The sequence below is a fragment of the Scylla paramamosain genome, chromosome 39 (assembly GCF_035594125.1).
Source record: "Scylla paramamosain isolate STU-SP2022 chromosome 39, ASM3559412v1, whole genome shotgun sequence".
Lineage (NCBI taxonomy): Eukaryota > Metazoa > Arthropoda > Malacostraca > Decapoda > Portunidae > Scylla > Scylla paramamosain.
This window is the reverse complement of record NC_087189.1, coordinates 14,979,882-15,007,381: the sequence shown is the minus strand read 5'-3', so window position 1 is coordinate 15,007,381 and position 27,500 is coordinate 14,979,882. Positions and strand designations below refer to the sequence as shown.

Here is a 27,500-nt window from a genome sequence, read left to right as displayed (position 1 = left end):
TCAGCTGCATCAGCGCACACACACACACACACACACACACACACACACACACACACACACACACACACACACACACACACACACACACACAAACATAACTGGACTGTCTTCAGCCTCTCTCTCACCGCCGCAATGTTGCATATCTAGCTGTCTTCTACCGCTATTTTCATGCTAACTGCTCTTCTGATCTTGCTAACTGCATGCCTCCCCTCCTTCCATGGCCTCACTGCACAAGATTTTCTTCTTTCTCTCACCCCTATTCTGTCCACTTCTCTAAAGCAAGAGTTAACAAGTATTCTCAATCATTCATCCCTTTCTCTGGTAAACTCTGGAACTCCCTGCCTGCTTCTGTATTTCCACCTTCCTATGACTTGAATTCCTTCAAGAGGGAGGTTTCAAGACACTTATTCATCAACTTTTGACCACTGCTTTGACCCTTTTTATGGGACTGCCATTTCAGTGGGCATATTTTTTTTATTGGATTTTTGTTGCCCTTGGCCAGTGTCACTCATACATAAAACACACACACACACACACACACCACACAAATTATATTAGAAATTATTAGAAATTAGATAAGTTACCACTCACGAGCCTACGTGACGCCATGTATGTGAGCAACGCATGTTTTTAAAGCATCTGGAGCAAAGTGGTTAAAGGAAAACTTTTTGACTTGAAATGTAATTAGATTCATCGGTTATCTTTTCTGGCTGACATTGCTTTTGGAAGGTGGCACTTAAAAGATATGTGAATGCTGTATCTAGATATAAACAAACATTCACAAATACTCATTCCATTATGTGTCTGTCATTAGGCCCTGAAATAAACAACAAATTAAGTGAGAAGTTACCATTATCCCTTCCTGGTTTGCGCTCCAGTTGCTCTGAGTTGTAGCAGCAGTGACGTGTGGCACCCAGGATGAAGGTGGTCTGCAGGGTGGTCTGTGTCAGGGGGATGATGGCAGACAACAGCAGCAGCACCATGACAGCTCAAGCATCCTGTTGAAATTATCACTTTTTAAATGGTGAAAAGTGAAGGAAAAACCTGTCTCCATGGAATGTGGAAGTACACAACAACAACTCTCAAAGATTTCTTGCAATAATAAGTCATCATTCATTGTATCCTTTCTTGTTGGCCACAAGATTATCATACAAATTTTCCAGACATCTGCAAATTGGTATCTCTAGCTGTTATTAAATATGATATTAAGTTTGATGAATGTATTTATTTCATTTTACATGAAAGTTGTTGATTGCAAAAAAAAAATAATAACCAAAATATATTTTGACTTTTACTTTACAATGCCTTAACTGTTTGCTTTTAAAAAATTATGTAGATTTATTTTCTCATTTTAAAACTTATAGTCTAGACAACTAACTGGTCTTAAATTTTTCTGATATACAAATAAAGTAAGAAAGAGAGCACATTTCACTAACACTCAAGGTGAAGTGTCCACCAATGATGGTGAAGGAGGTACACATGTAAACTCCAGTCTGACCAATGACCAACACAATTGTCCCAGCTGCATGTCTCCATCGGGCACAACCTCCACCTCCCGCATCTGTGTCATGCCCACCACCACCGTCACCGTGGCAACACTGAAAAGTGGAATCTTATCATTCACACCGTTACAAAAAATGTACTCCCATATATACGAGTATATACATATATATATATATATATATATATATATATATATATATATATATATATATATATATATATATATATATATATATATATATATATATATATATATATATATATATATATGGATTACTATTCCCAACATTAAAAATTCTTTAGCTAATCTTACTTTGATATTTTGCATCCAATATTAACTACAATTTTTTCCTATGATATTTTCCAACTACATTTAAAGCCTTTCACTGTGAAACAAAACAATTAGCAGCATCAGAAGCAATGCATGCTCCTTTATAACCATCTACAAGATGTAAAGTTGGCATTTTGCAATTTCTTCCCAGTTCTAACACTGGATGTGGCTGTAGAACAAATAAAGATGTCTTGAGAGTGACTGGATAATTAAAATCCCCCATAATTATGCAATTATTAACGCAACAAATGTCTGCAATGAGGTCATAAAGTTTTTGTCCGTAGCAGGTGACTGGACTAGAGGATGATAGACGAGACCTAATGTTATTTTACAAGATTTATTTTCTACCTGGATGAAAGTGACGTCTATATTAACAATGGTTGGGGTTGGCTGTAAATGAGGACCAAGATTACCTTCCCTATGCTAATGTGTTAGTTTTCATATTTATTGAGAGAGAGAGAGAGAGAGAGAGAGAGAGAGAGAGAGAGAGAGAGAGAGAGAGAGAGAGAGAGAGAGAGAGAGAGAGAGAGAGAGAGAGAGAGAGAGAGAGAGAGAGAGAGAGAGAGAGAGAGAGAGAGAGAGAGAGAGAGAGAGAGAGAGAGAGAGAGAGAGAGAGAGAGAGAGAGAGAGAGAGAGAGAGAGAGAGAGAGAGAGAGAGAGAGAGATTGATTTCCATGTGAGAGTGTGGTTTTTAAGTATGCTATAGAGGACACACTTATTCATTCACTACACCCCACAAACTTGCAATGTCCCCATAGCATAGTTACAGACAACATCCTCTCATATATAAGTCTGTGTCAATCTTTCTCTGATGTACTCCAGCCCAGAGACCCACAACAGCATTAAGAGTGGAGAGAGAGAGAGAAGAGAAGACACACAGAATGGATGAATAGAGATGCTGTGGTTTGTAAAAATATGGTGTAAGGTCTGTTGGCTTTGGTGGGAATGGTTTTCCAATCATTCCTCTCTTGCACAACCATTTTGCTTCATAAACAGACATCTCTCTTTCATCTTCCCACCAAACACTGTTATTCCACCTTACATTTATATATTTGCATGCTTATCTTCTCAAATTGTTCCCCTTCCATTCTCTCCGCATGTCCAACTCTCTCCTCCTTTCTGTGGTTGATCACTCACTCCGCTGTTCCTCCACATTCATGACTATATATGATGCACATGTGCTTTATAATCAATCAAATGTTTCACGTAGATGATGTTTTCATTCACACACAGTTCCCCCTCCTCCCTGTTTCATTCATTGCCATTTTGCTCTCTCTCTCTCTCTCTCTCTCTCTCTCTCTCTCTCTCTCTCTGTGTGTGTGTGTGTGTGTGTGTGTGTGTGTGTGTGTGTGTGTGTGTGTGTGTGTGTGTGTGTGTGTGTGTGTGTGTGTGTGTGTGTGTGTGTGTGTGTGTGTGTGTGTGTGTGTGTAAGAGCTCAGAGCTCATGGTGACTGATCTTTGGGTAGGACTGAGGCCAATGACACACCACACACTGGGGCAGCGAAGTCACATCACCTCGGGTTACCTCCTGTACCTCGTTGCAGCTAGGTGAACTGGGGCTACACATTAAGAGGCTTGTCCATCTGCCTCACCGTGCCCGGGATTCGAACCTGGGCCTTCTTGGTTGTGAGCCGAGCGTGCTAACCACTACACTACGTGGTGTGTAAGTGGTGTGTGTGTGTGTGTGTAATGATGCAGCTTGGAAGGTCGTCTTATGACAATTATTGATGAATGAAGGTAAAGGATGCGTGTCTATTACTTCTCTTTGTGTGTGTGTGTGTGTGTGTGTGTACATAACACACACACACATACACACACACTTATAAAAGTAGTAATGACATGCGCATCTATTACCTTCATTTGTCAATAATTATCATAAGGCAACCTTCTCAGCTGCATCAGCGCGCACACACACACACACACACACACACACACACACACACACACACACACACACACACACACACACACACACACACACACACACACAAACATAACTCACTGTCTTCAGCCTCTCTCTCACCGGCGCAATGTTGCATCTCTAGCTGTCTTCTACCGCTATTTTCATGCTAACTGCTCTTCTGATCTTGCTAACTGCATGCTTCCCCTCCTTCCACGGCCTCGCTGCACAAGATTTTCTTCTTTCTCTCACCCCTATTCTGTCCACTTCTCTAATGCAAGAGTTAACAAGTATTCTCAATCATTCATCCCATTCTCTGGTAAACTCTGGAACTCCCTGCCTGCTTCTGTATTTCCACCTTCCTATGACTTGAATTCCTTCAAGAGGGAGGTTTCAAGACACTTATTCATCAACTTTTGACCACTGCTTTGACCCTTTTATGGGACTGCCATTTCAGTGGGCATATTTTTTTATTGGATTTTTGTTGCCCTTGGCCAGTGTCACTCATACATTAAAACACACACACACACACACACACACACACACACACACACACACACACACACACACACACACACACACACACACACACACAGAAATATATTAGAAATTATTAGAAATTAGATAAGTTACCACTCACGAGCCTACGTGACACCATGTATGTGAGCAACGCATGTTTTTAAGCATCTGGAGCAAAGTGGTTAAAGGAAACTTTTTGACTTGAAATGTAATTAGATTCATCAGTTATTTTTCTGGCTGACATTGTTTTTGGAAGGTGGCACTTAAAAGATATGTGAATGCTGTATCTAGATATAAACAAACATTCACAAATACTCATTCCATTATGTGTCTGTCATTAGGCCCTCAAATAAACAACAAATTAAGTGAGGAGTTACCATCTCCCTTCCTGGCTTGCGCTCCAGTTGCTCTGAGTTGTAGCAGCAGTGACGTGTGGCACCCAGGATGAAGGTGGTCTGCAGGGTGGTCTGTGTCAGGGTGATGATGGCAGACAGCAGCAGCAGCACCGTGACAGCTCAAGCATCCTGTTGAAATTATCACATTTTTAAATGCTGAAAAGTGAAGGAAAAACCTGTCTCCATGGAATGTGGAAGTACACAACAACAACTCTGAAAGATTTCTTACAATAATAAGTCATCATTCATTGTATCCTTTTTTGTTGGCCACAAGATTATCATACAAATTTTCCATAGACATCTGCAAATTGGTACTTCTAGCTGTTATTAAATATGATATTAAGTTTGATAAATGTATTTATTTCATTATACATGAAAGTAATTGATTGCAAAAAAAAAATAATAACCAAAATATATTTTGACTTTTACTTTACAATGCCTTAACTGTTTGCTTTTAAAAAAATATGTAGATTTATTTTTTCATTTTAAAACTTATAGTCTAGACAACTAACTGGCCTTAAATTTTTCTGATATACAAATAAAGTAAGAAAGAGAGCACATTTCACTAACACTCATGGTGAAGTGTCCACCAATGATGGTGAAGGAGGTACACATGTAAACTCCAGTCTGACCAATGACCAACACAATTTGTCCAGCTGCATGTCTCTATCGGGCACAAACTCCACCTCCCGCATCTGTATCATGCCCACCACCACCGTCACCGTGGCAACACTGAAAAATGGAATCTTATCATTCACACTGTTACAAAAAATATACTCCCATATATATATATATATATATATATATATATATTATATATATATATATAAATATATATATATATATATATATATATATATATATATATATATATATATATATATATATATATATATATATATATATAAATGGATTACTATTCCCAACGTTAAAAATTCTTTAGCTAATCTTACTTTGATATTTTGCATCCAATATTAACTACAATTTTTTCCTATGACATTTTCCAACTACACTTAAAGCCTTTCACTGTGAAACAAAACAATTAGAAGCATCAGAAAGCAATGCATGCAGTCTCCTTTATAACCATCTACAAGACGTAGAGTTGGCATTGAAAAAGAATACATTTTGCAATTTCTTCCCAGTTCTAAGACTGGATGTGGCTGTAGAACGAATAAAGATGTCTTGAGAGTGACTGGATAATTAAAATCCCCCATAATTATGCAATTATTAACGCAACAAATGTCCGCAATAAGGTCATAAAGTTTTTTTGTCCGTAGCAGGTGACTGGACTAGAGGATGATAGACGAGACCTAATGTTATTTTACAATATTTATTTTCTAACTGGATGAAAGTGATGTCTATATTAGCAATGGTTGGGGTCGGGAGTAAATGAGGATGAAGATTGGCTTCCCTATGTTAAGGTGTTAGTTTTCATATTTATTGAGAGAGAGAGAGAGAGAGAGAGAGAGAGAGAGAGAATCAAGCCATTTGAAGTACATTTTTAGTCCCTTTATTTACACCATATTGCCTCTCTCTCTCTCTCTCTCTCTCTCTCTCTCTCTCTCTCTCTCTCTCTCAATAAATATGAAAACTAACACATTAACATAGGGAAGCTAATTTTAAAGACTCCTTAAATGAAACAGTAGTCTGACCCCCCTCTGCTCTCTCTCTCTCTCTCTCTCTCTCTCTCTCTCTCTCTCTCTCTCTCTCTCTCTCTCTCTCTCTCTCTCTCTCTCTCTCTCAGGTGGAGTTGGCAAGGTACCACCTCCGCCCCTGCCAATGTCTCTCATGACTTCAAGACGCCTCACTGTAACCTAACTTAATCTCACCTCACCTAAACTAACCTAACCTCAACTAACGTAATCTAACCAAACCTCACCTCACCTAACCTAACCAAACCTCACCTCACCTAATTTAACCAAACCTCACCTCACCTAACCTAACCTAACCTCACCTAACATAATCTAACCAAACCTCACCTAACCTAACCTCACCTCCTCTCATCTAACCTAATAATTCCCTCACCTAATCTAACTTAATTTCTTCACTTATGCTAGTTTAACCTAATGCAACCTTTGCTAACTCAATTACCTTAACTAACCTAATTAATCTGCTATAACTTAACATGATCTAACGTAACCTATGTCATCCAAATCTTACTTTAATCTAATCTAATCTAACCTATGCAAGTTAATGTAAATTCATCTAATATAACCTAAACTATGCTAGTCTAACCTATCCTTAACTTACCTAACCTAACACACTATCTTAACCTAACCTAACCTTACTTAGCCTTACAATCTAATACACTTCAACTTACATAGCCTAACCTACTAACTTAAAATACTAACTAATACTAATACTAACTTAATACTAACTTAAAACCTTCCTATGCTTATATCACTTCTATATCCTCCTCCTCCTCCTCCTCCTCTTCCTCTTCCCTAACACAGTGACTCAGCGAAGCCAAGAAAACACGTAATTTCTGAATACTATCTTTAAGAGGTTCACCCAGTCAGCCCTCTTCCTCCTCCTCCTCTTTCCTGACCCCCATCCTCCCTTCTTTACTCACGTGTCTCTCCCTCCCTACACACACACACCACACACACACACACACAGAGCGGGTCTCACAATGGTAATACACACATACAGGGTTGCCAGGTCTGCGGCAGTATTCCCGCGCACTTTTACTCCAAAAAGAGCCCAAAATCCGCGGACTCCACCCTCCAAAAGAGCCCAATATTTTATGAATAATATGCATGTTGTGTTAAAAACGAGAAAGGTAGAAAACGACATACTTTATTTAAACCTATAATAATAATAATAATAATAATAATAATAATAATAATAATAATAATAGGCTAATAATAATAATAATAATAATAATAATAACAATAATAATAATAGTGATAGTAGTAGTAGTAGTAATAATTGTTGTTGTTGTGGTAGTAGTAGTAGTAGTAGTAACAGCAATAATAACGATTATATATATATATATATATATATATATATATATATATATATATATATATATATATATATATATATATATATATATGCACAGTGATATCTTATTCAACAGTTAGTCTATATCAATATAGTCATCATCATGATTATTAGCACTTGTGAAGTGCTTGTGTACATAATGACAGCATTTCCTCTGTAGGAAGAAACTTGTTACAGCATATGCCTTGTCTGTGCATATATGAGCGTACATGTAATGTACTCTCAAAACTTACATGTTGCATTCTGTTTCTTAACTTATTTTTTACTATATTCATTTGGGAAAATACTCTTTCTACCGAGGCATTACTGACTGGGAGAGCCAGTAGTGACAAAGCAAATCTCCCAAGATCTCGAAAATCATTTTCCCCTGAGGCGTCCTTATGGTCGTGAACTGCAAGCCAGAATTTTCGTCTATTATCAATGAATATTCACTTTTGCCAATGTCACAACACAGTTCCTTCAGCATACACGGTGCTAATACTTTGTTTACGAGTGCCGTGCATTTTGTCCTATGTAAGGATATATCCTTACCAGAAATATCTTTTACTAGCTCACCCATGTGATCGATTGTCCTGACGCTTGAATGACAAGCAATGTGAGCTGCTAACTTCAGCTCAGCAACTTTTGCATCACTAGTGACTTTTGTTCTTGATAACCCTGATTGAAACAGAGTCCTCATGTTAGAAAATGGAGCAGCATTTTTCTCATGCTTTGCTGTCAGACCATGCTTGATAAGGTCACTGTGATGGGCTCTGATCACAGTTTTGCAAAATTTGCAGGATGCATGAGTATCATCGCCGGCTATACTCGTACTCCTTATCCACGTCTTGAGCCCGTCCTCTTGTTCCCACTCTTTACAGTATTTTTTGCTGTATTTCGACCACTTGCTCATGTTCACTTGAGCGTACACACATATGCACGTGGCCTGTATCCAGTATACTTGTATCTCCTCCAGGCAGGCTGAGGCAGCTACGAGGCTGAGAATAAACTGGCTGTGTTCAGTGTGTGTGCTGTGAGGTGAATGTGGAAATTATGGGTGCGGCATGCAGGTGTTCAGGATGGATGCCCTACAGTCTTAATGAGGTCATGCGGCCCTAGTAGTAATCCCCTTATGGAGAGGGGAGACTTGTTCACACCCTTCTGCTAGCTGACCTGGCGCCACTCCTTATCATACGAGTGAGTCTACTCCCTGATTTGGTATGTCGGGAAGGCAAGAGTATATTATATATTTTCAAATATAAGTAGCCCAGAAAATAGCCCAACTGCGGTAAAAAGAGCCCAAAAAGCGCCAAACCGCGGAAACCATATTTTTCACGCCCAATACCAGGAAAAAGAGCCCAATTGGGCGAGAAAACCACGGACCTGGCAACTCTGCACACATACATACGGACACTGACCCACCACACACACCCAGTCACCCACACCCACCCACATACATGTTACACACGGACGCACACACAGCCTGTCACCCTTACGTCAAACAGATTACACCCTTCTTCTCCCTGTCACTCATCCATCACACATCCCAGTCTCTCTCTCATCTTCTACTCTGTTAAATAACCAGTTAACACTCCTAGACTCCCTAGCCGGCGGGTTACTCTCACTAGGACCATATGACTAAAAATACGTCACATGGCCCGGTCAGAGAGAGCTAGCCTGGTCTGCCTACGCGAATCGAAAGCGTTTATTTGGGTACGGTTTAAAGGGACGAAGGTTTAAAGGGACAGTCTCTGCGTGAGTGTGTTTGGTCAAATGCTGAATACTCACGCCTGGTTCATTATACAGCCACATGGTCAGGCACAGATCACTCCTCCACGACACACACATAAACAAACACACAAAAACACTAACTAGTAACTGTACCTTTAGTTTCGTCTGCTCTCAAAATATTCCTCCATTACTAATGTAACCCACATTCCCTAGTGGTATACTTTCCTCGGAACACCCATATTTTTAAGAGCTTTTTATCCACCATATATGTCTCGGTTAACTCTCATCTTGGCTGGAAATTAAACTATATTGTATCAGTGTGGCCATCTTGAGGTCCCGGATGAAATGGCGAGCTGGGATTGGCTGCTCACGACCCGTTGTCATGGTGATGGTGGATGCCATTCACTTGACAGCTCATATTTTCTCGCTATTGAAAGGAGTTTATTAGAGCGTAACTGAAGCGTGTAAAGGCATCATTCCGCACTATACTATTAAGATATTGTAGTTCTGAAGTGTTCCTAGGGTTAGTAGGCTTGGATAAGGAGTATAACACAATTTAGATGGTGTGAAGAGCGGATGTTTTTGCGCGAAATTCAAAAAATTCCAGCCTCTGATATGATTACGTATGACTTAAGATATTGTAGTAAGAAAGTATCTGTGGGGTTAATAAGCTTGGGTAAAGAGTATAGGGGGAATTTAAAGGACGTTTAAGAGACGGAGTGTGAGGAGAAGGTGTGTCAGCGCGATTCAAGTAATTCAAACCTGTCTGAGTTGATTCCACAGAAGACTCTTAAGATATTATATTGCTGAAGTGTTCCTAGGGTTATTAAGATTGGGGTAAAGAGTATAAGGGAATTTAAAGAGTGGATAAGGGAGGGAGTGGAGCGATTTGATGTCATACAGACCAAAGCAGAGGGGTTTTATCTTGTAAAGGGGACAGTTCTGTTTTCTTGACCGAGTGACGAGGGAGAAGAAAAAAAATAAGAAGAGACATCAGCCACTGAACCACAGGGAGAGGAGTGAAGGTCCTTTCTCACTGTTCCCTATATAAGACACCATACACTCTAGAACACCAGGTCAGAAATCAAGAAACACGTGCTATTACAATATAGGTGAAGCTTAAGGACACGTCAGTAATTCAGCAGCAGACAATATTTCACAACTGCTCCACAAAACTTCTCGCAACGCAACCGGAATGTTTTAGCATGTTGTTCTTGTTCTGCTGTAGTTAAATGAATTACAGAATAAACAGGGAAGATAGATGTTTTCTTTTTTACCCAGAAACATAAAAACGTACATAATTTCTACTAGAACCTGATAAAAATTAAGAAAGATAAGACGCCAGATCGTTTGAGGATACGAGTTTCTCTTCTGTTATATAAAAATGACAGAACAAACAAGAATAGATGGATTTTTGTGCTAGTCATGAAAATGCCTTTGAAAACCTAAATAACAGACCAGAACATGATAAAAGTTCAGATAAGACGCGGGAAGATATGATAACACGGATTCCTGTTGTGTAATAAGTTGAATTACATAAGAAACACGTAGAGCTGGATTATTTTTTTTCCTAGAGTCACGAAAATACCTCTGAAAACCTAAATAGATCTCTAGAAATTTTATAAAAGTTAAGTAAGAAGCTGAACCATTTGGTAACACGAATTTCTGCTCTGTACTAAACTGCATTACAAAACAAAAACAGTAGCTACTGTCAGTTGCCTCAGACACTCGAGTTTATGTGAGGAAAAGAAGATGAGGTTTAGAAGAGGAGAGGTGGTGTTGTACAGATTGAAAATTAGATCTTAGACCGCGAATGTTGCACAAGTTAATGAAGAAAAAGTTGAGGGGGTGTCAAGACACTTAGGGTCGTCGACAGAAAGGCAGACAGACCTGGGGACATTTATGGTCCCCTCCCCAGATGTTGACAGGTGAAGAATGAATGGGTCTCTCTCTCTCTCTCTCTCTCTCTCTCTCTCTCTCTCTCTCTCTCTCTCTCTCTCTCTCTCTCTCTGTCTAGTCATAATTACATTTCCCACTATCTCAATATTCCTCCATAGTTTAAATCCCTCCATCTCTTTTTGTCACCCCTGGACTTGTCTGTCAGTACCTCTATTTTACCTAATATATCTAATTGGTAGTCATAATTTCTTGGTGTGTAGGTTATATTAAGTTTGTATCTTCAGTATCTCTCCATGTATAATCTTTAGATATCGTTATCTCTAAGTATTGCTGTGAAATTCTATAGTTTTTCATAATCTTGTTTCTGGAAATATACATTTTGTCGTATCTCGATTATCATAATGGATTTTTTTTTCGTAATTGAATTTATAATATTTGTTCAATTAAGCTTATTTGTATATTTATTTATTTATTCGTTTATTTGTTTATTATATATTTCCCTGATATTTTTTTTTTCTCTCTCGTCACAATAGATAGCATACGCGTGCAAAAATATTATATTACTTTAATTTTTCATCTATATCCTCGCACCCTCTGTGAAAACCCTCTGTGGTATGCTCATAAACTTGTGACCTTCGTGGTATCTCGTGGGGTGCTCTCTTTGATCCTCTTATATTACTGCTAGACCATTCTTTTCTCCTATTCAACATTTAAATTTCCAAAGACAAAATATGCTATTATCCAGGAAATAATGATGAAATAGAGATATCTTTAGTAAACAGCCAAAATAAGGAGTTTCAATTTATAGTAAAAAGTTTCAGATATCTTATAAGAGTGCTCTATAAATACTTGGATCCTCTTATGCTGTGCATTCTGTCATCTATTGTTCTTGACGTCACATGCTCTAAGTGACTCTCAGCTCTAAGTGAATGTTTTCGTACCAGTGGGTTTTCTTATTTCATCGTTCAATGTAAATGTTTTGGTACGAATAAATTAGTATATGGTGTTTATTTTCTTGAGATTTTGATCTAGTTACATGCACAATAATGCAATAAACAAGATGTATTCGTTTGAGGCAGTAGACTTGATGTACCGCGGTGAGATATTACTTGTCTTTTATATAAACACACCAAACTGTGTTAAAATATTACGAAAATCAGCAAAATCCTTGTTTTTCGTTCAAAATTTAGGTTCAGAGGCCACTGATAGACAATGTAGCTTTGAATAGATATCTTAGGCAAACCTGTGTTTTTCTGTTGATTTATTCTGTTTCTGTATTGCAAAACTTTTGCAAACATTGACTCCATTTGTTTTGTATATTGGTAAACTAAACAAGATGCAAACGGTCCAAACCTAACGCAACACAGTGCATGCCTTGATATCGTCGCTAATACTACAACATTTACAATTTATAACCAGAAACAAGGTTTTCCACAGACTGGTAGATATAATTAGATACACATTTAATCGTTGCACAATACTTTGGCAACACAAAGATAGAAATGCTTTTATTGCTAAGGAATCTATACAGAAAAGATATATTTCTCGTGATGTAATGCATTTAACGGTTTTACCCCCCCAAATCACCTCCCCATTACCTCCCCGTCCTCTGACTCCTCCCCATCTCCTCATTTACCCCCCTCCCCACCAAACCCAAAGGGACCCAACCCACCCCTTCCAGTTTTTAGGGGGGACTTCGCTTTGCGGAAATAAATTTTGCCAATATCTCTTCCGTGTGTCGAGGAACTTTGACAAAATCTGGATAAATATTTGGGCATTGATAATTTCTAAATATTCATTGTGTTTGAGCAGCGAAATGATCGTGAAATGAGAAGTGAAATATTACGCAAATCTCGTTCAGAATGGTGGAAATTGTCACATTCAGAGCATTTCGTGACTTTGCAGGGTGAATATGCAAGATACGCTGTGGATTAGTGACTGCACATGGGTAATGCAATGGTGGCCACGTCTTGCCACCTGAACAACACCACTGCAGAAGAAGAACTCAGAAGAACTGATTCGGAACCTCCTCGAAGCCGCCGCCTCCCGTGCGCTCCCCTTCAACGCGCCGCACCACCGTGGCGCCGCTGCCCTCCACACGCGGCCAGGAGGCCCCAGAGATGACCCACCTGATGCACCGCGCGCGCTCCCTCACGTCCGTGATGATGGTGGAGGACCCCGCGGCGCGCACCGTGACGTCTTGGGCTGCCACCCTCACCAGCACCCACACATTAGCGCCTCTCTACCCTCAGCCCGGCGACCACCACCAACACCACCTTCCCCCAGCGCGGCCACGCCCGCCTCCGCCGCGAGCACCTCACCACGCCCGCCCGCCCACTCGGGGACGCAGCGCCGCTGGTCGCTGTCCCTGGAGGAGGACGTAACGCAGTATGTGGCGGAGGGGCGGGGGGCGGCTCGCCACGTGCGGGGCCGCGGTGTCAGGAACTACTACTACTCTGTGACACGCCCCTACCAGCGGCGCACCAGCGAGCGGGACGTAGCCCGCGCTGCCCTCGTCAACTGGGCGGCGAGCCAGATGGCGCGGACCCCACCCACCCATCTATGAGGAGCGGAAAGACCAGCTGAGAGACGCCGCGCTGTCCCGCCCGCAGCCACACACTGCCGGTGCAGGTACACACACACACACACACACACACACACACACACACACAGCGGCCCATCCATGTGCCGGAGATGTGCTGCAGAGAACCAGTGCCCACACCCGCCCTGTGTTTCGTGTGCCGCATTCCTCTTCCTCCTCCTCCTCCTCCTCCTCCTCCTCCTCCTACTCCTCCTTAACTGAGTTTCGGGAGTGAAAGAAAACACGTCCTGTTGTGCCTGCATTTGTTTGCTGCGGAGGAACACACACACACACACACACACACACACACACACACACACACACACACACACACACACACACACACACACACACACACACACACACACACACACACATCCAGATCATAATTTCATCTTTGTTATTCCACTTTCATTAATTGTTCTTTTCTGTTCCATCTCCTCCTCCTCCTCCTCCTCCTCCTCCTCCTCCTCCTCCTCCTGCTAGAATTGCTCTAAAGTTTTTGAACTGGAAATTAATGCAAGGAAACTATGCCAACTCTCTCTCTCTCTCTCTCTCTCTCTCTCTCTCTCTCTCTCTCTCTCTCTCTCTCTCTCTCTCTCTCTCTCTCTCTCTCTCTCTCTCTCTCTCTAGGATGCCGAATAGAAGGACCTCTGACCTTTTCCTTCTCCATCCTCTTCCTCCTTCTCTTCTTCTTCTTCTTCTTCTTCTTCTTCTTCTTTTCTTCTTCTTCTTCTTCTTCTTCTTCTTCCTCCTCCTCCACCCTCTCCTCCTCCTCCTCCTCCTCCTTGTAAATTTTCATCACAATACCGATGATTTTTCTTTTTTTTGGTACTAAAAGGAGAGAGAGAGAGAGAGAGAGAGAGAGAGAGAGAGAGAGAGAGAGAGAGAGAGAGAGAGAGAGTGTGTGTGTGTGTGTGTGTGTGTGTGTGTGTGTGTGTGTGCGTGTGCGTGCGTGTGCGTGTGTGTGTGTGTGTACTACTACTACTACTACTACTACTACTACTACTACTACTACTACTACTACTACTACTACTACTTTTACTACCACCACCACCACCACCACCATCTCCACCACCAGCATCACCCCACTCACAAACAACAATAATAATTAAACTACCTTTTGTAATTAATAGTTTTACACCTTTAATAATTAGACCTGTATTCATATCCACACCTGTCTGTCTGTCACGCACACACACACACACACACACACACACACACACACACACACACACACACATTTAGAGGGAAATGTTAAGGAATATATGACACTTATTTTATTTGCCTCTAAAATAATAATAATAATGATATTGACTGGAAAAGGTTTGTTTGTTTGTTTGTTTGTTTGTTTATTTGTTTTGTGAAGGTTAATGATGCGTGTGTGTGTGTGTGTGTGTGTTGTTGTTGTTGTTGTTGTATTGTATGTTATTTGTATGTTTATATTATTAATATTAGTAGTATTCCTATTAATTATTGATATTATTACTTTTATTATTATTATTATTATTATTATTATTATTATTATTATTATTATTATTATTATTATTATAACTGCTGCTATTATTAAGAGACTACTATAATTTATAACTTGTACAATATTAAATGGATATAAATTCTCTCTCTCTCTCTCTCTCTCTCTCTCTCTCTCTCTCTCTCTCTCTCTCTCTCTCTCTCTCTCTCTCTCTCGTACAATTATACACCCTACTAGTTCCCTTCACCAATAACAATAATAACAATATGCTTCCCTCTCCCCTCTCCCCTCTCCCCTCTCCCCTCGACCTCCCCCTTAACCCATCATGACAGGTCTCTAATTTAATGTGTTTCCTTCTTCCCTTACAGTGACTCAGACTATTCCGTGGGCGGCCTCACTAGACAGGATGGATGGCCCGCCTCTCCCACGCCCATCCGCCCACTGCCCACCACGCCCACGGCCCACACTACTCCCTTCCACGCCGCCCTCAACACACCCAGCGGCTTGCACAACCTCATGGCAAGGTAGGAGCGCAAGGGACTAGGAAGGGGGGGGGGTTCAGGGGAAATCTTGTGAAACTAAGGGAAAAAAAGAGGAATTTTTGGGGTAAAGTAGATGAGATGCTGTGAATTAGGGAAAAAAGAGAAAAAAAAGGGAAAAAAAAGGAATATTTTGGGGGATAAGTGAGAAATATTCCGTTTTAAGGGTTAAGGCAGGAGAAATGCTGTCTTTGTATGGAAAAAAGACGGAAAGAAGGGGAGAATGAGGAGAATTTGTGGGGAAGGGGAAAAAATAGGGGAATTTTCTTAGTGTTGAGGGGGGATGGGGGGGAAAGGGAAATTTTTTATAGCTAAGGAAGAGGAAATGCTGTCTATGGTGGGGGAAAGAGAGGGAATCGAGGGGAAATAATGATAATAATCTCGTTTTCTATGTATACTGATTCGTTTTCTTTAGTTAATTTCAAGGTATTACTATTGAAATTACATAAAGAGGACAGGAAAAGGAGGAGGAGGAGGAGGAAGAGGAATAGGAAGAACAAAATGAACAAGGTAGCAAGAGAGAGGGGAGAGAGAGAGAGAGAAGGAAGAGGAGGAGGAGGAGGAGGAGAAGGAGGAGGTGGAGGAGGAGGAGGAGGAGGAGGACTAGGAGGAGGAGGAGGAGGAGGAGGAGGAGGAGGAGGAGGAGGAGGAGGAGGAACAGACCTAACGTGTAGAAGATAAGAGGCTTGGATAATGAAAAGTCTTCCTCCTCCTCCTCCTCCTCCTCCCTCCTCCTCCTCCTCCTCCATTAACCTAACCTAACCTAACCTAACTTAACCTAACCTAACCTAACCTTACACCCACAGGTTCGGAGGCCTCCAGAGAGCTGGCCAGAGTGAAGCTTGTGTTATAGAGGGACAGCTGCTGATCATCAAGCTTATGGAGTGACTGGAGGAAAGTGGAGGAGCCTGGAGGGAGTCGTGGAGGTACAGTACTTGGAGAAAATCCTTCCACCATGATGACTGGGTGTCTACTGTACAGTCCACCGACCAATGGTGAGAGAGAGAGAGAGAGAGAGAGAGAGAGAGAGAGAGAGGAGAGAGAGAGAGAGAGAGAGAGAGAGAGAGAGAGAGAGAGAGAGAGAGAGAGAGAGAGAGAGAGAGAGAGAGAGAGAGAGAGTCTTGATAAATAATATTGAGCACAGACTTCACCGCTGGGTCGACTGTGGGGGCTGCGTTATTCCGTTGGGGAAGTACTGGCCGGTTGGTGGCCGGTTGGTGGCCGTGTCTGTTCACGCACTTGCTTTTGCTGTGGCTGGCATGCTGTTCTGTCCTCTCTTCTTCCAGGAATTGCTGTCTGAGGTGTGTGTGTGTGTGTGTGTGTGTGTGTGTGTGTGTGTGTGTGTGTGTGTGTGTGTGTGTGTGTGTAGAAGCCATCATCATCAACCACAGCAGGTGATAATGATGGTTCCTGCTTTCATCGTCATTGGGGCTAGCCAGACCAACCTGGGGCTGTACTCTGGGGTGACGCTTTATGCCTCAGGTGGGTCTGGAGGGCTGGGATAGTGGGTAACAATTAAAAAAGACTAGTATACACACAAACCATTACAGACACTATGTAATGCTGGTATACACACACAAACAGACAATTAAGACAGGTATACACTTAGAGACATATACAAACACTTGCTATTGGTTGTATATTCTTAGAAACACACACACGCTTACTAAGTCTGGTATACACACACAAACTTGTATACAAACACTGGGATACACTTAGAGACGCATCCATACACTTGCTAAATCTGATATACACACATAAACTCATAAGAGATGCTGGTATATGCTCAGAAATCTATACACATTAAGTAAGGTTAGTATACACAAGGAGTGGTCTTGCGATCATGTGCATTGTGTGTTTTTCATTATTATTATTACTATTATTATTATTACTATTATTATTATTATTATTATTAGTAGTAGTAGTAGTAGTAGTAATAGTAATATTGTATCACGGTATTTTATAATGGAGCCTCAACTTATACTAGTCTTGCCTGAAAATCTCTCGTTTTCTATCATTCTCCCATCCTGCAGGCCTGAGCCCAGACCGAGACCCAGAGAAATGTAAACAAACGCAGAGTCAGACTTGATATACGGGTGAATTTGTTGCTTTTTAGAGGGGCAATGGATCTGTACATGAGTGAGGTGGCGAGGGGCGTGGCCAGGGGGCGGCTAGCAGCGTGTGCCACCAGGGAAATGTGTATGAACATAAAAAAGGCGCCTGTCAAGAAAGGTGAGGCCGGCTGCAGCTTTTTATTTTTATTTATTTGTTTCCATCAGGTTAGGTTTATATTAATTCAGTTAGGTTAAGTTAGGTTAAGTCTCTCTCTCTCTCTCTCTCTCTCTCTCTCTCTCTCTCTCTCTCTCTCTCTCTCTCTCTCTCTCTCTCTCTCTCTCTCTCTCTCTCTCTCTCTCTCTCTCTCTCTCTCTCTTGCTTACTTTCATGTCTACACAGGTTCGTTCGGTGCAAGGAGTTGGCACAGGAGGCGTCTGAGGCTGTGCAGAGCGGCCGTCTGAACCTGGTGCCACAGCTGCACAGGAGGGCATGGCATAGCTGGCTGGACAACATCACAGACTGGTGTGTCTCCCAGCAACTCTGGTGGGGCCACAGAATGCCAGTGTACCACATCACTGCAGCAGACGGCCGGGAGGTGTGGGTGGCAGCTGCTCGGAGGAAGATGCAAGGCGGAAGGCTGTGGAGAAGGAAGGTACGTGTGTTTACCTAGTGTTAGTTTGGATGGTCTGATATATGGCAGAAATGTTTACTTTTTATTGTTTTTCCTTCAGTTGATATACATTCTTTGTGGTCCTGTTCTCTGTTATTGATCTTGTTTTTGTTCCTTTGTCTTACGTGTTATCAGAAACTCAGGTAACTAATTGTAGGTGTGTAATTAGTCCATATTTTCATTGGTATATAACTAAAATATCTGTTAATAATGTAAACTCTTGCATTACTAATTGTTTGATAAAAAGATGGAGATTTCAGAAGGCTAGTAATGTTTATAGATGCTGATAGATTGAAAGAATTGACTACCTGTGTGTTACCTCTCCTTCCTCTTACGTAGTTTGATATTAATTGTTACCAGTATTGCCTGTGTTATATCACCTATGTTATATCACCCTCCCTCCCCAGACTGTGCTGCTGCATGGCCTCCTGTGTGATGGTGGCGGCCACAAGACATCCAAGTCCTGGGGCAATGTGATAAACCCCCTGGATGTGATCAGTGGGGCGTCCCTGGAGGTGCGTGACTTGCTGGTGCTGGAGTGTGTTCTGTATTGATGTTCATTGGGTGTGGTGAGCAGTATCTGGACACCAGGTGATACATGAATATTTGTGAAAGCTTCTTAGCAAGTGTATTTTTTTGAAGGAGCACTGTAGAGAGAGAGAGAGAGAGAGAGAGAGAGAGAGAGAGAGAGAGAGAGAGAGAGAGAGAGAGAGAGAGATTTTTAGATGTGATGGCAAAAATTGTGTTTATAATTCTGTTTTCTCTCTTTTCTCCCTTTCTTTGTCTTTTCATCTCTTCTCTTTTCTTCCTTTTCCTCTTCTCTGCTTCCATTTTCCTGCTCATCTGTTTTCTCTTCTTTTTTTCACCACATTTCATCCCTTCCCTCCTCCCTCGTAGCCTCTTATCCTCTCACCACCCCCTCATGCCCTCAGGTACTGTGTGAGAGGATGGAGGGGAGCCTGAATACAGAAGAGGTACTCACTGGTATCAGGAGGAACTTCCCCACAGGCATCCCAGAGTGTGGAGCTGATGCCCTTTGGTTCACCCTGTGCTCCACCAACTTCAATAGTCAGTGTGGCATAGATAGATGAATGTGTATAACTTTGTGGTGCATTGAGTCTTGTGTGGGGTAACTGGGTTGGTGTATGGATCAATGAATGGAGTAGAGATAAGATTTTGGTGAGTGCTCTTGTAAGATTAGGGTAGGAGTGCTTCTCGTCTCCGTCAAGGGCTAAGGTGTTGAGTGTTGATTGAGTGAGGGTGAAAATTGTGTGTTTTGGTATATGTAGGAGATAAGATTTTAATGAGTGCTCTTGTAAAGTTAGGGTAGGAGTGCTTCTCATCTCAATCAAGGGCTAAGGTGTTGTGTGTTGAGTGAGTGAGGGTGAAAATTGTGTTTTTGTTTTGGTATATGTAGGAGATAAGATTTTAGTGAGTGCTCTTGTAAGGTTAGGATAGGAGTGCTTCTCATCTCCATCAAGGGCTAAGGTGTTGAGTGTTGAGTGAGTGTTTAAATATATTTGTAGGAGATAATATTTTAGTGGTTCTCTTTCCCAACAAGGATTAACGCATTGAAAGATTGTTGTGGGTGAGAGTAACGGTGAAAGTTGTGTGCTTTATCTTCGTATATGTAAGAGATAAGCTATAATAAGTGTATTTGTAAGGTTAAGGCAGTAGTGCTTCTCTTCCCCAACAAAGGTTAAGGTGTTGAAAGAGTGTTGTGAGTGAGTGTGAGGTGGGTGTGAAAGCTGTGTGCCTTGCCTTGCTATGCATTTGTACATCTCTCATAACACTTCCCTGCCAGACCACCTGTGTTTGTGTGTGTGTGTGTGTGTGTGTGTGTGTGTGTGTGTGTGTGTGTGTGTGTGTGTGTGTGTGTGTGTGTGTGTGTGTGTGTGTGTTATATATAAAATATAAATAAATAACTACATTTCTACTCTACTGATGGAAGAAACACGCTTTAAAAAGGCTCTATTTGAAGTGGCACAGGTTTTTAAGGATGTTTTTTATGGTTTTAGTGACAAATTAACAACATTCCTACATTACTAACAGGAGAAACACTCACGAAAACCTCTGCTAATTATCTTTGTGGCCTTTGGAATCAATCGTAGAGAGAGAGAGAGAGAGAGAGAGAGAGAGAGAGAGAGAGAGAGAGAGAGAGAGAGAGAGAGAGAGAGAGAGAGAGAGAGAGAGAGAGAGAGAGAGAGACAGAGACAGAGAGAGTGTCAGCTAAACCAATTCAACTTGATATGAGAGAAAATCTAATTATCTTCCATTAACAAAGAACTATCGCCCCAAACATTGAGTGCTGGAGGGTGCGTTCTGCATTGGCAGCTGGCAGGAGCGGGTGACAGGAGGCGTGTGAGGCGCATGACAGCTTTGCTAAAAGAAGACATGTGGACAAGTAGAATATACATTTAGGATAGGTCTGAAGGAGAGATGATATTCTAGGTTGTGTTGATATAAGACAACTCTGTTCATTCATTCAACAATTGTACAGTGGCTGTGCCGCTGTGACGTGACATGGTGACGGTGTCAAGTCAGCTCCATGTTGACATTTCTTACCAGGATGAGCTCCTCTGGAAGGGAGCTCTAAACATGCCAACACACCAAAGTGTAATAAAACGTTTGTGATGACGACAGGCATGAACCTCAAGTAAAATACTGTGGAATGTGTGTTGTAAGCATTTACTGAACTATCACTAATAATACACAGTTAGTATTCATATAGTCTGTCCCCCCAAATGAGCAGCAAGTAGTCTTTTAAAGTGATAAAGTGGGAGCTAGCACAACCTCAGAAAGCAAGGAATTCCAGTCGCTAATGACTCTTAACTCAGGGATTCTCAACCTTTTGCAAGCTGGGCCCCCCAAACCTAATTCAATACAGTTGGAGCCCCCCTCCCCCTCTCCTTGCACCACTCACTCAGCCCCCTATCCAAGTATGCCATCATAGACAGATAGATAGCCCTTGGCTGGGCTATTACTGTGCTGGACTACACTATTATTATTGTTATTAATATTATTTTATTTATTTATTTTTTAATTAATTAATTAATTTATTTATTTATTTTTAGCCTCCTGTCTTGTGCTCATGCCCCCATGGAAGTGTGTCTGCACTGCCCTGGTTGAGAATCAGCGCTCTGACTGGAAAAAATCTTTTGCGTAAGTCACTATGTATATGAGGATGAAATATTTTGTCCTAACACCCACCACGGGTACAAAGATGTCAGCCACAGGGATAGCTGATAACCCCCTAAATATTTCCCACACCTTGATCAGATGAGCTCTTGAATTGTCTACCCCACACTGAATACAGACCCAGAGTAGAAAGACGAGCACTATAATCCACCTTGTGAAATCCAGAAATTTGCTCGGACCAGTGACATTGAAACCCCTCCAGCAGCGAGAAGTCTCCTTCATAACCTGTATGCCACACCACTGAACAGAACTCAATTATTGGATGAATATGTGTGAAATAGAGAGAAAGCATAAATGAGGAGTCCTGGTTGACAGTGCTCTTCAGAAGATTAGAGGCAATACTGGAAGCTTTATTGACACTTCTTTGAATGTGTTGGTGAAATTCCAAGGTGTTATCAACCAACAGTTCCAAATCTGATACTGAATCTACAAAATGAATTGGATGGGTATTGATATTAGTAAATGGTTCCTGGATGGGGTGAGGTGCCATGACAAAACCTAATAGCAATTTTATTGGTATTTCTCCTGAGTCCCCATGATTTGGCTCTGAATGCAAGGGATACATCTTTCTGCATGTAGAACAAGTTAGGTTGCATAAGAAGTAGAAATGTCAGTCTTTAGGTGAATTTTCACCTAAATTGTCAACAAAGTTGACAACAAGTTGTCAACAAAAATGTTATGCTTGCAGGATAAGTCACAATCAATAAAGTTAATATAGATGTTGAATTAAGCTTCTAATATTCCTTCTTGTAATACCAAATCATGCATTGTCTACACACACACACACACACACACACACACACACACACTTACCTCAGCAGCAGGACACAAAGAGCCACAATAGTGTAAGCCATGAAGGTCCCAATGCTCATCATATCCACTATGATGAGTGGATATTGCCTGAACATAAGTAAAGATTAATGTAATGAAGAGTTAAGTCAAGGTTAACTGATATTAACTCAGGTCTGAAGTTATCCATCTTGGCTTCAACAACATGCCAGACTGCCTACCAGCAAATATGCCAGGGAGAGCAGTTGCAATGGTGGGAGTCTGGAATTTCTTACTGATCTTGGAGAAAAAAGGGAACACCAGACCATCACTGGCCATGGCACAGATGATATGAGGAGAAGGGAACACTGCACCAAACAGGCTGTAAGGGAGATCACAGCATATAAATTTAAACTAATGGAATCCTTGATAAAGTATGAGATGCTTAAAGGTTTTAGTGCTTCATCTCAATTAATTTTAGTTGTTTCTAGGGGGAAGTTTTTAAGTTTTCAAGCACTTGTTTTTGTGATTCCAGTGATAATTTAACAATGTTGAGAAGATGCTAAGATTTTCCAGGATGATTTCATGATTCAAGTGATAGTATAACAAAGTTCTATGGGAAATTACTAAAATATTTTCATGATTCTAGTGATATTGTAGCCAAGATTCTTCACTGTCAATGGAAAAACACCAAAGAGGTCTTAGATAATCATCTCTGTAACCTTTGAAAACAGTTGTGATGAAAGAGCAAAGTGTTTCAAAATATTGTACCAGGTCTTGATAATGAACTGAACACAAGACTTGCCAAGCACCACCAAGCACTAGCAATTAGATTTAACTAAAGAGATAAGAAGGAATTGGTTCTCAAATAGAGTGGCAGATGTATGGAATAGAAAGGACTGAGTTTTCAGGTAGTTAGTGCTGAGCCATTAGAGAGCTTGAAAACAAGACAAATTCATGGATGAGGATGATAGGTGGAAATAGGAAGGTATATTTGATATGGGAAATGCTACATGTAGGGCTGGTGGCTTCCTGCAGCTTCCCTTATCTTCTTGCAATAAGAGAGGCTGAAGATAATCAGTTAGAGGAGAGGAATTAATAACATGAAAAGCTTTTGACTTCACCCTCTCTAAAATAGTAGTTTGAGTGAACTTCCCTCCATCCCCCTAAACACATGAAGCAAACTCCATACATGAACAGATAAGGCCCCTGTACAGAGTTAGCAACTGGGGTGGGAGGGGAAGGAGGGTGAGAAACCTGGCAGAGATGACTCAGAATGCCTTACTTCATAGAAGCTACTTTAGCTAGAGATGAGATGTGAGGTTTCCAGTTAAGATTATAAGTGAAGGACAGACCGAAGATGTTCAGTGTAGAAGAGGGGAACAGCTGAGTATCATTGACTAAGGATGTATAGATATCTGGAAGATTGTGTGAATTTGATAAATGGAAGAACTGAGTTTTTAAGGCATTGATCATTACTAAGTTTGCTCTGCCCCCAGGTCTCTATCAGATCATGTCTTTTAAAAAAAATGCAAACTTAAAAGCTTCAAATTTCTTTCACAAGGAATATTTCTCATCCCTTTTATTTTTTTAGTCATTCTCCTTTGTACTGATTCTAAAAGACCTATATTCCCTCAAGGAACTGAAATTCTACACCATAATGTAGATAAAGTCTGACCAGCACCAAATAAAACTTTAATATTACTTCAGAGCTTCTACTTTCAACACTACTAAAGATTAGTCAGTATTACTTCAGGACTTGTACTTTTAACACTATTAGAGATTATTTCTAATACAGAACCTGCTGAATTTCTGCCCTCTATGTATTGTTTTATCTGATAGAGACCAGAGCTAACCATAACTCCTACATTTTTTTTTCATTCTCTGATCTTACCAGTCTTGTTCTTTATTGTGTACATACTAAGTGAGTTTCTTCTCTTTATGCTAAGTAGTTTACATCACTAATATTAAAATACATTTATCATTTATCTGTTCATTTGTTCATCCTGTCTAAGTCTGCCTGTAGGGTGACTGCATCAAAATCCAACCTAATTAATCTACCTATCTTGATGTTGTCTGCAAATTTGCAATCATTACTAATCCCATTACCTAGATCATTAGTGCATATAAAAAAATAATGGTCCTAAAAGTGAGTGCTGTGCCACTCATCTAATTACCTGACCACACTCGGTCCACTGAGGTATCAGGCCCCATACAAAGGTAGAAAATATGATAATAAAAATTGATTGGAGGGCAGTGTCTTGAAACCTTCCTCTTGAAAGAGTTCAACTCATAGGAAGGACAAAATACAGAAGCAGGCAGGGAGTTCAAGAATTTACTAGAAAAGGGACAAATGATTGAGAATACTAGTTAACTCATGCATTACAGAGGTGCAGAGAATGGAAAGAGAGTAGAAACTCTTGTGCAGTGTGGCCACAGGAGAGGGAAGGCATGTAGTTAGCAAGATCAGAAGACCAATTAGTGTGAAAATAGAGGTAGAAGATAGCAAGAGATGCAGCACTGTGGTGATGAGAGAGGCTGAAGACAGTCACTAAGAGGAGAGGAGTTGATAAGACAAAATGTTTTGATTCCACTCTGTGTAGTAGAGCAGTATGAGTGGAAACACAATAAACAATGTGAAGTGTACTCCATACATAAATGGATAAGGCCCTTGTACTGAGTTAGCAGCTGAGGGGTATGAAAAAACTGGCAGAGACTACCTAATTTCATATCTTTTTTTTTTTTTTTTTTAGCTAGAAATGAGATGTAAAGCTTCCAGTTTAGATTATAAGTAAAGGATATACATAAGATCTTCAAAGTAGAACAGTGGGACAGTGTCATTGTAGAAGAAGGGATAGTTATCTGGAAGGTTGTGTCAAGTTGATTGGTGGAGGAACTGAGTTTTTTGAGACATTGAACAATACTAAGTTTGTTGTCCCAATCAGGATTTTAAAGAGATCAGAAGTAAAGCATTCTGTAGCTTCCCTGCATGAGCTGTTCAATTCTTCGAGGGTTGGACATCTATGAAAAGACATGGAAAAGTGAAGGGTGGTATTTAAGAATCTTCCTGTTGAGGATAGATTACAAAACTTGAGGAAAATTAGAATTAAAGCAATAGGATGGTAGTTTGAAGGATTAAAGCAGTCATCCATTTTACAAGTAGGCTGAATGTAGGCAAACTTCCAGCAAGAAGGAAAGGTAGATGCTAATAGAAAGGGTAGGAAGAGTTTGGATTAAGCAAGTGTAGAGGTACAGTTTGAGAGAAATATAAGATTAACCCCATAAAGGCCCATAAGCTTTCTGAGGGTTAAAGCCAATGAAGGCATGGAAAACATCACTGAGAAGGATTTTAATGGATAGCATAAAGTAGTCAAAGGGTGGAGTAGAGGGAGGAACAAGCCCTGAATAATCCAAGGTAGAAGTTTTAGTAAAGGTTTGAGCAAAGAGTTCAGCTTTAGAGGTAGATGAGATGGCAGTGCTATCATCAGGTTGAAGTAAAGAAGAGAAAGATGAAAAAGCAAGATTATTAGTGATATTTTTTGCTGAGGTGCCATAAGTCATAAGTAGAGTTAGATCTAGAAAGATTTTGACATTTCCTATTGATGAAGGAGTTTTGATTAGTTGGAAAACAGACTTGGCATGAGTCCAGATAGAAATATACAATGCATGAGATTCAGGTAATGGAGAACTCAAGTGCTGTTTATTGGCCACCTCTCTAACAGAGTTAAACCAAAGTTCAGAAGATTTAGGGCAAGAGAAAGGGTGAGGAATGTACATTTCCATGGCACACACACTATCACCTCTTATGTGCTCAACATACACTGATGAGTCTGACACAAAAGCAGTAGTCATTCCAAGGAAAATCAGAATAATACCTCCTCAGGTCCACCCTAACTGGCAGAGGTAAAACACCAAGGGCACCTTTGCTTTGGGGAACCCTGAGGAGGGATTAGAGAGATAGAACAAAACATATATATGAGGTTGTGATTGGAGGAGCCTGACAGAGAACACAGACTGACTGCATAAGCAGAAGGATTACAAGTTATCTCCAAGACAATATCTTCCTATACCATTTCCTAACCACACACAAGACACAGACATACCAAGAGAAGCCATGGCGGCACACACACACACACACACACACACACACACACACACACACACACACAGCTCGAGTGGTTGTAAATGTCACTGTTGATTTCTTTCCTTGTCACTTATTTGCCCGTAAACTGAACGAGAGATCCGAGGCGCCATCTTGTCCTCCTCTCCTTCCCTCTCCCTCTCCCTCTCTCACGTCCCCTAAGTCACGCTCCTTCCATCTGTATTGAGTTTTGAGGCCGACCGAACGAGGAAAGTGGTGATGGTAGTGGTTGTAACGAGATAAAAATGGCGAAAAAGGAATACAGGAGAAAAAAAAATGAAGTAAATAAATGAGAAAAGAAAAAAAGATATAAAGGGAGAACACGGGAGGTTAAAAAAGGTGAAAGTGAAATTAAGGGATGTAAGGGAGGAAAAAAGGGGAAAGGGTTGACTAAAGGGTTAAGAGAGAGAGAGAGAGAGAGAGAGAGAGAGAGAGAGAGAGAGAGAGAGAGAGAGAGAGAGAGAGAGAGAGAGAGAGCACAAGCAAACAAGCAAAATAAATAAAGCAACAACAATAAAAGGCGAGATTACACAGAAGGAGAAATACCGCCTCTCTCTCTCTCTCTCTCTCTCTCTCTCTCTCTCTCTCTCTCTCTCTCTCTGTGTGTGTGTGTGTGTGTGTGTTCGAAGGAGGAGGAGAGAGATGAGGAAGGAGGGAGGGAAGGAAGGAAGGAAGGAAGGAAGGAAGGAAGGAAGGAAGGAACAACAACAACAACAACAACAACAACACTTCTTTATATAAATGAAAAAAAAAATATCTTCCTTGCCTTTTGTGTTTATCTTTATATTTTCTCTAAGTAATAATAATCTGC

The 27,500-nt window shown here is 40.8% G+C and overlaps 1 protein-coding gene and 1 long non-coding RNA gene across 6 annotated transcripts; one reads left to right on the top strand and one right to left on the bottom strand.

Annotated features, from left to right (window-relative positions):
- Nucleotides 1-877: 877 nt before the first annotated feature.
- On the bottom strand, nt 878-13,559 carry LOC135092283 (uncharacterized). 5 transcript variants are annotated; one of them, XR_010262813.1, is made up of 5 exons: nt 13,393-13,559; nt 5,219-5,380; nt 4,631-4,777; nt 1,437-1,598; nt 878-998 (listed from the first exon to the last, which is right to left on the bottom strand). It is a non-coding gene; the product is annotated as an uncharacterized LOC135092283 (long non-coding RNA). The 5 variants fall into 5 exon arrangements; XR_010262812.1 differs by lacking the exon at nt 13,393-13,559 and adding an exon at nt 9,518-9,690; XR_010262811.1 differs by lacking the exon at nt 13,393-13,559 and adding an exon at nt 9,422-9,516.
- A 4,281-nt stretch (nt 13,560-17,840) lies between these two features.
- Nucleotides 17,841-22,506, top strand: LOC135092282 (probable valine--tRNA ligase, cytoplasmic). Its single transcript, XM_063990737.1, has 5 exons — nt 17,841-18,089; nt 18,312-18,564; nt 18,990-19,097; nt 19,515-19,650; nt 21,657-22,506. The coding sequence occupies exons 2-5, from the start codon at nt 18,469-18,471 to the stop codon at nt 21,746-21,748; spliced, it is 432 nt and encodes a 143-aa protein (XP_063846807.1). The 5' UTR covers nt 17,841-18,089; nt 18,312-18,468; the 3' UTR covers nt 21,749-22,506.
- The last annotated feature ends 4,994 nt before the right edge of the window (nt 22,507-27,500 follow it).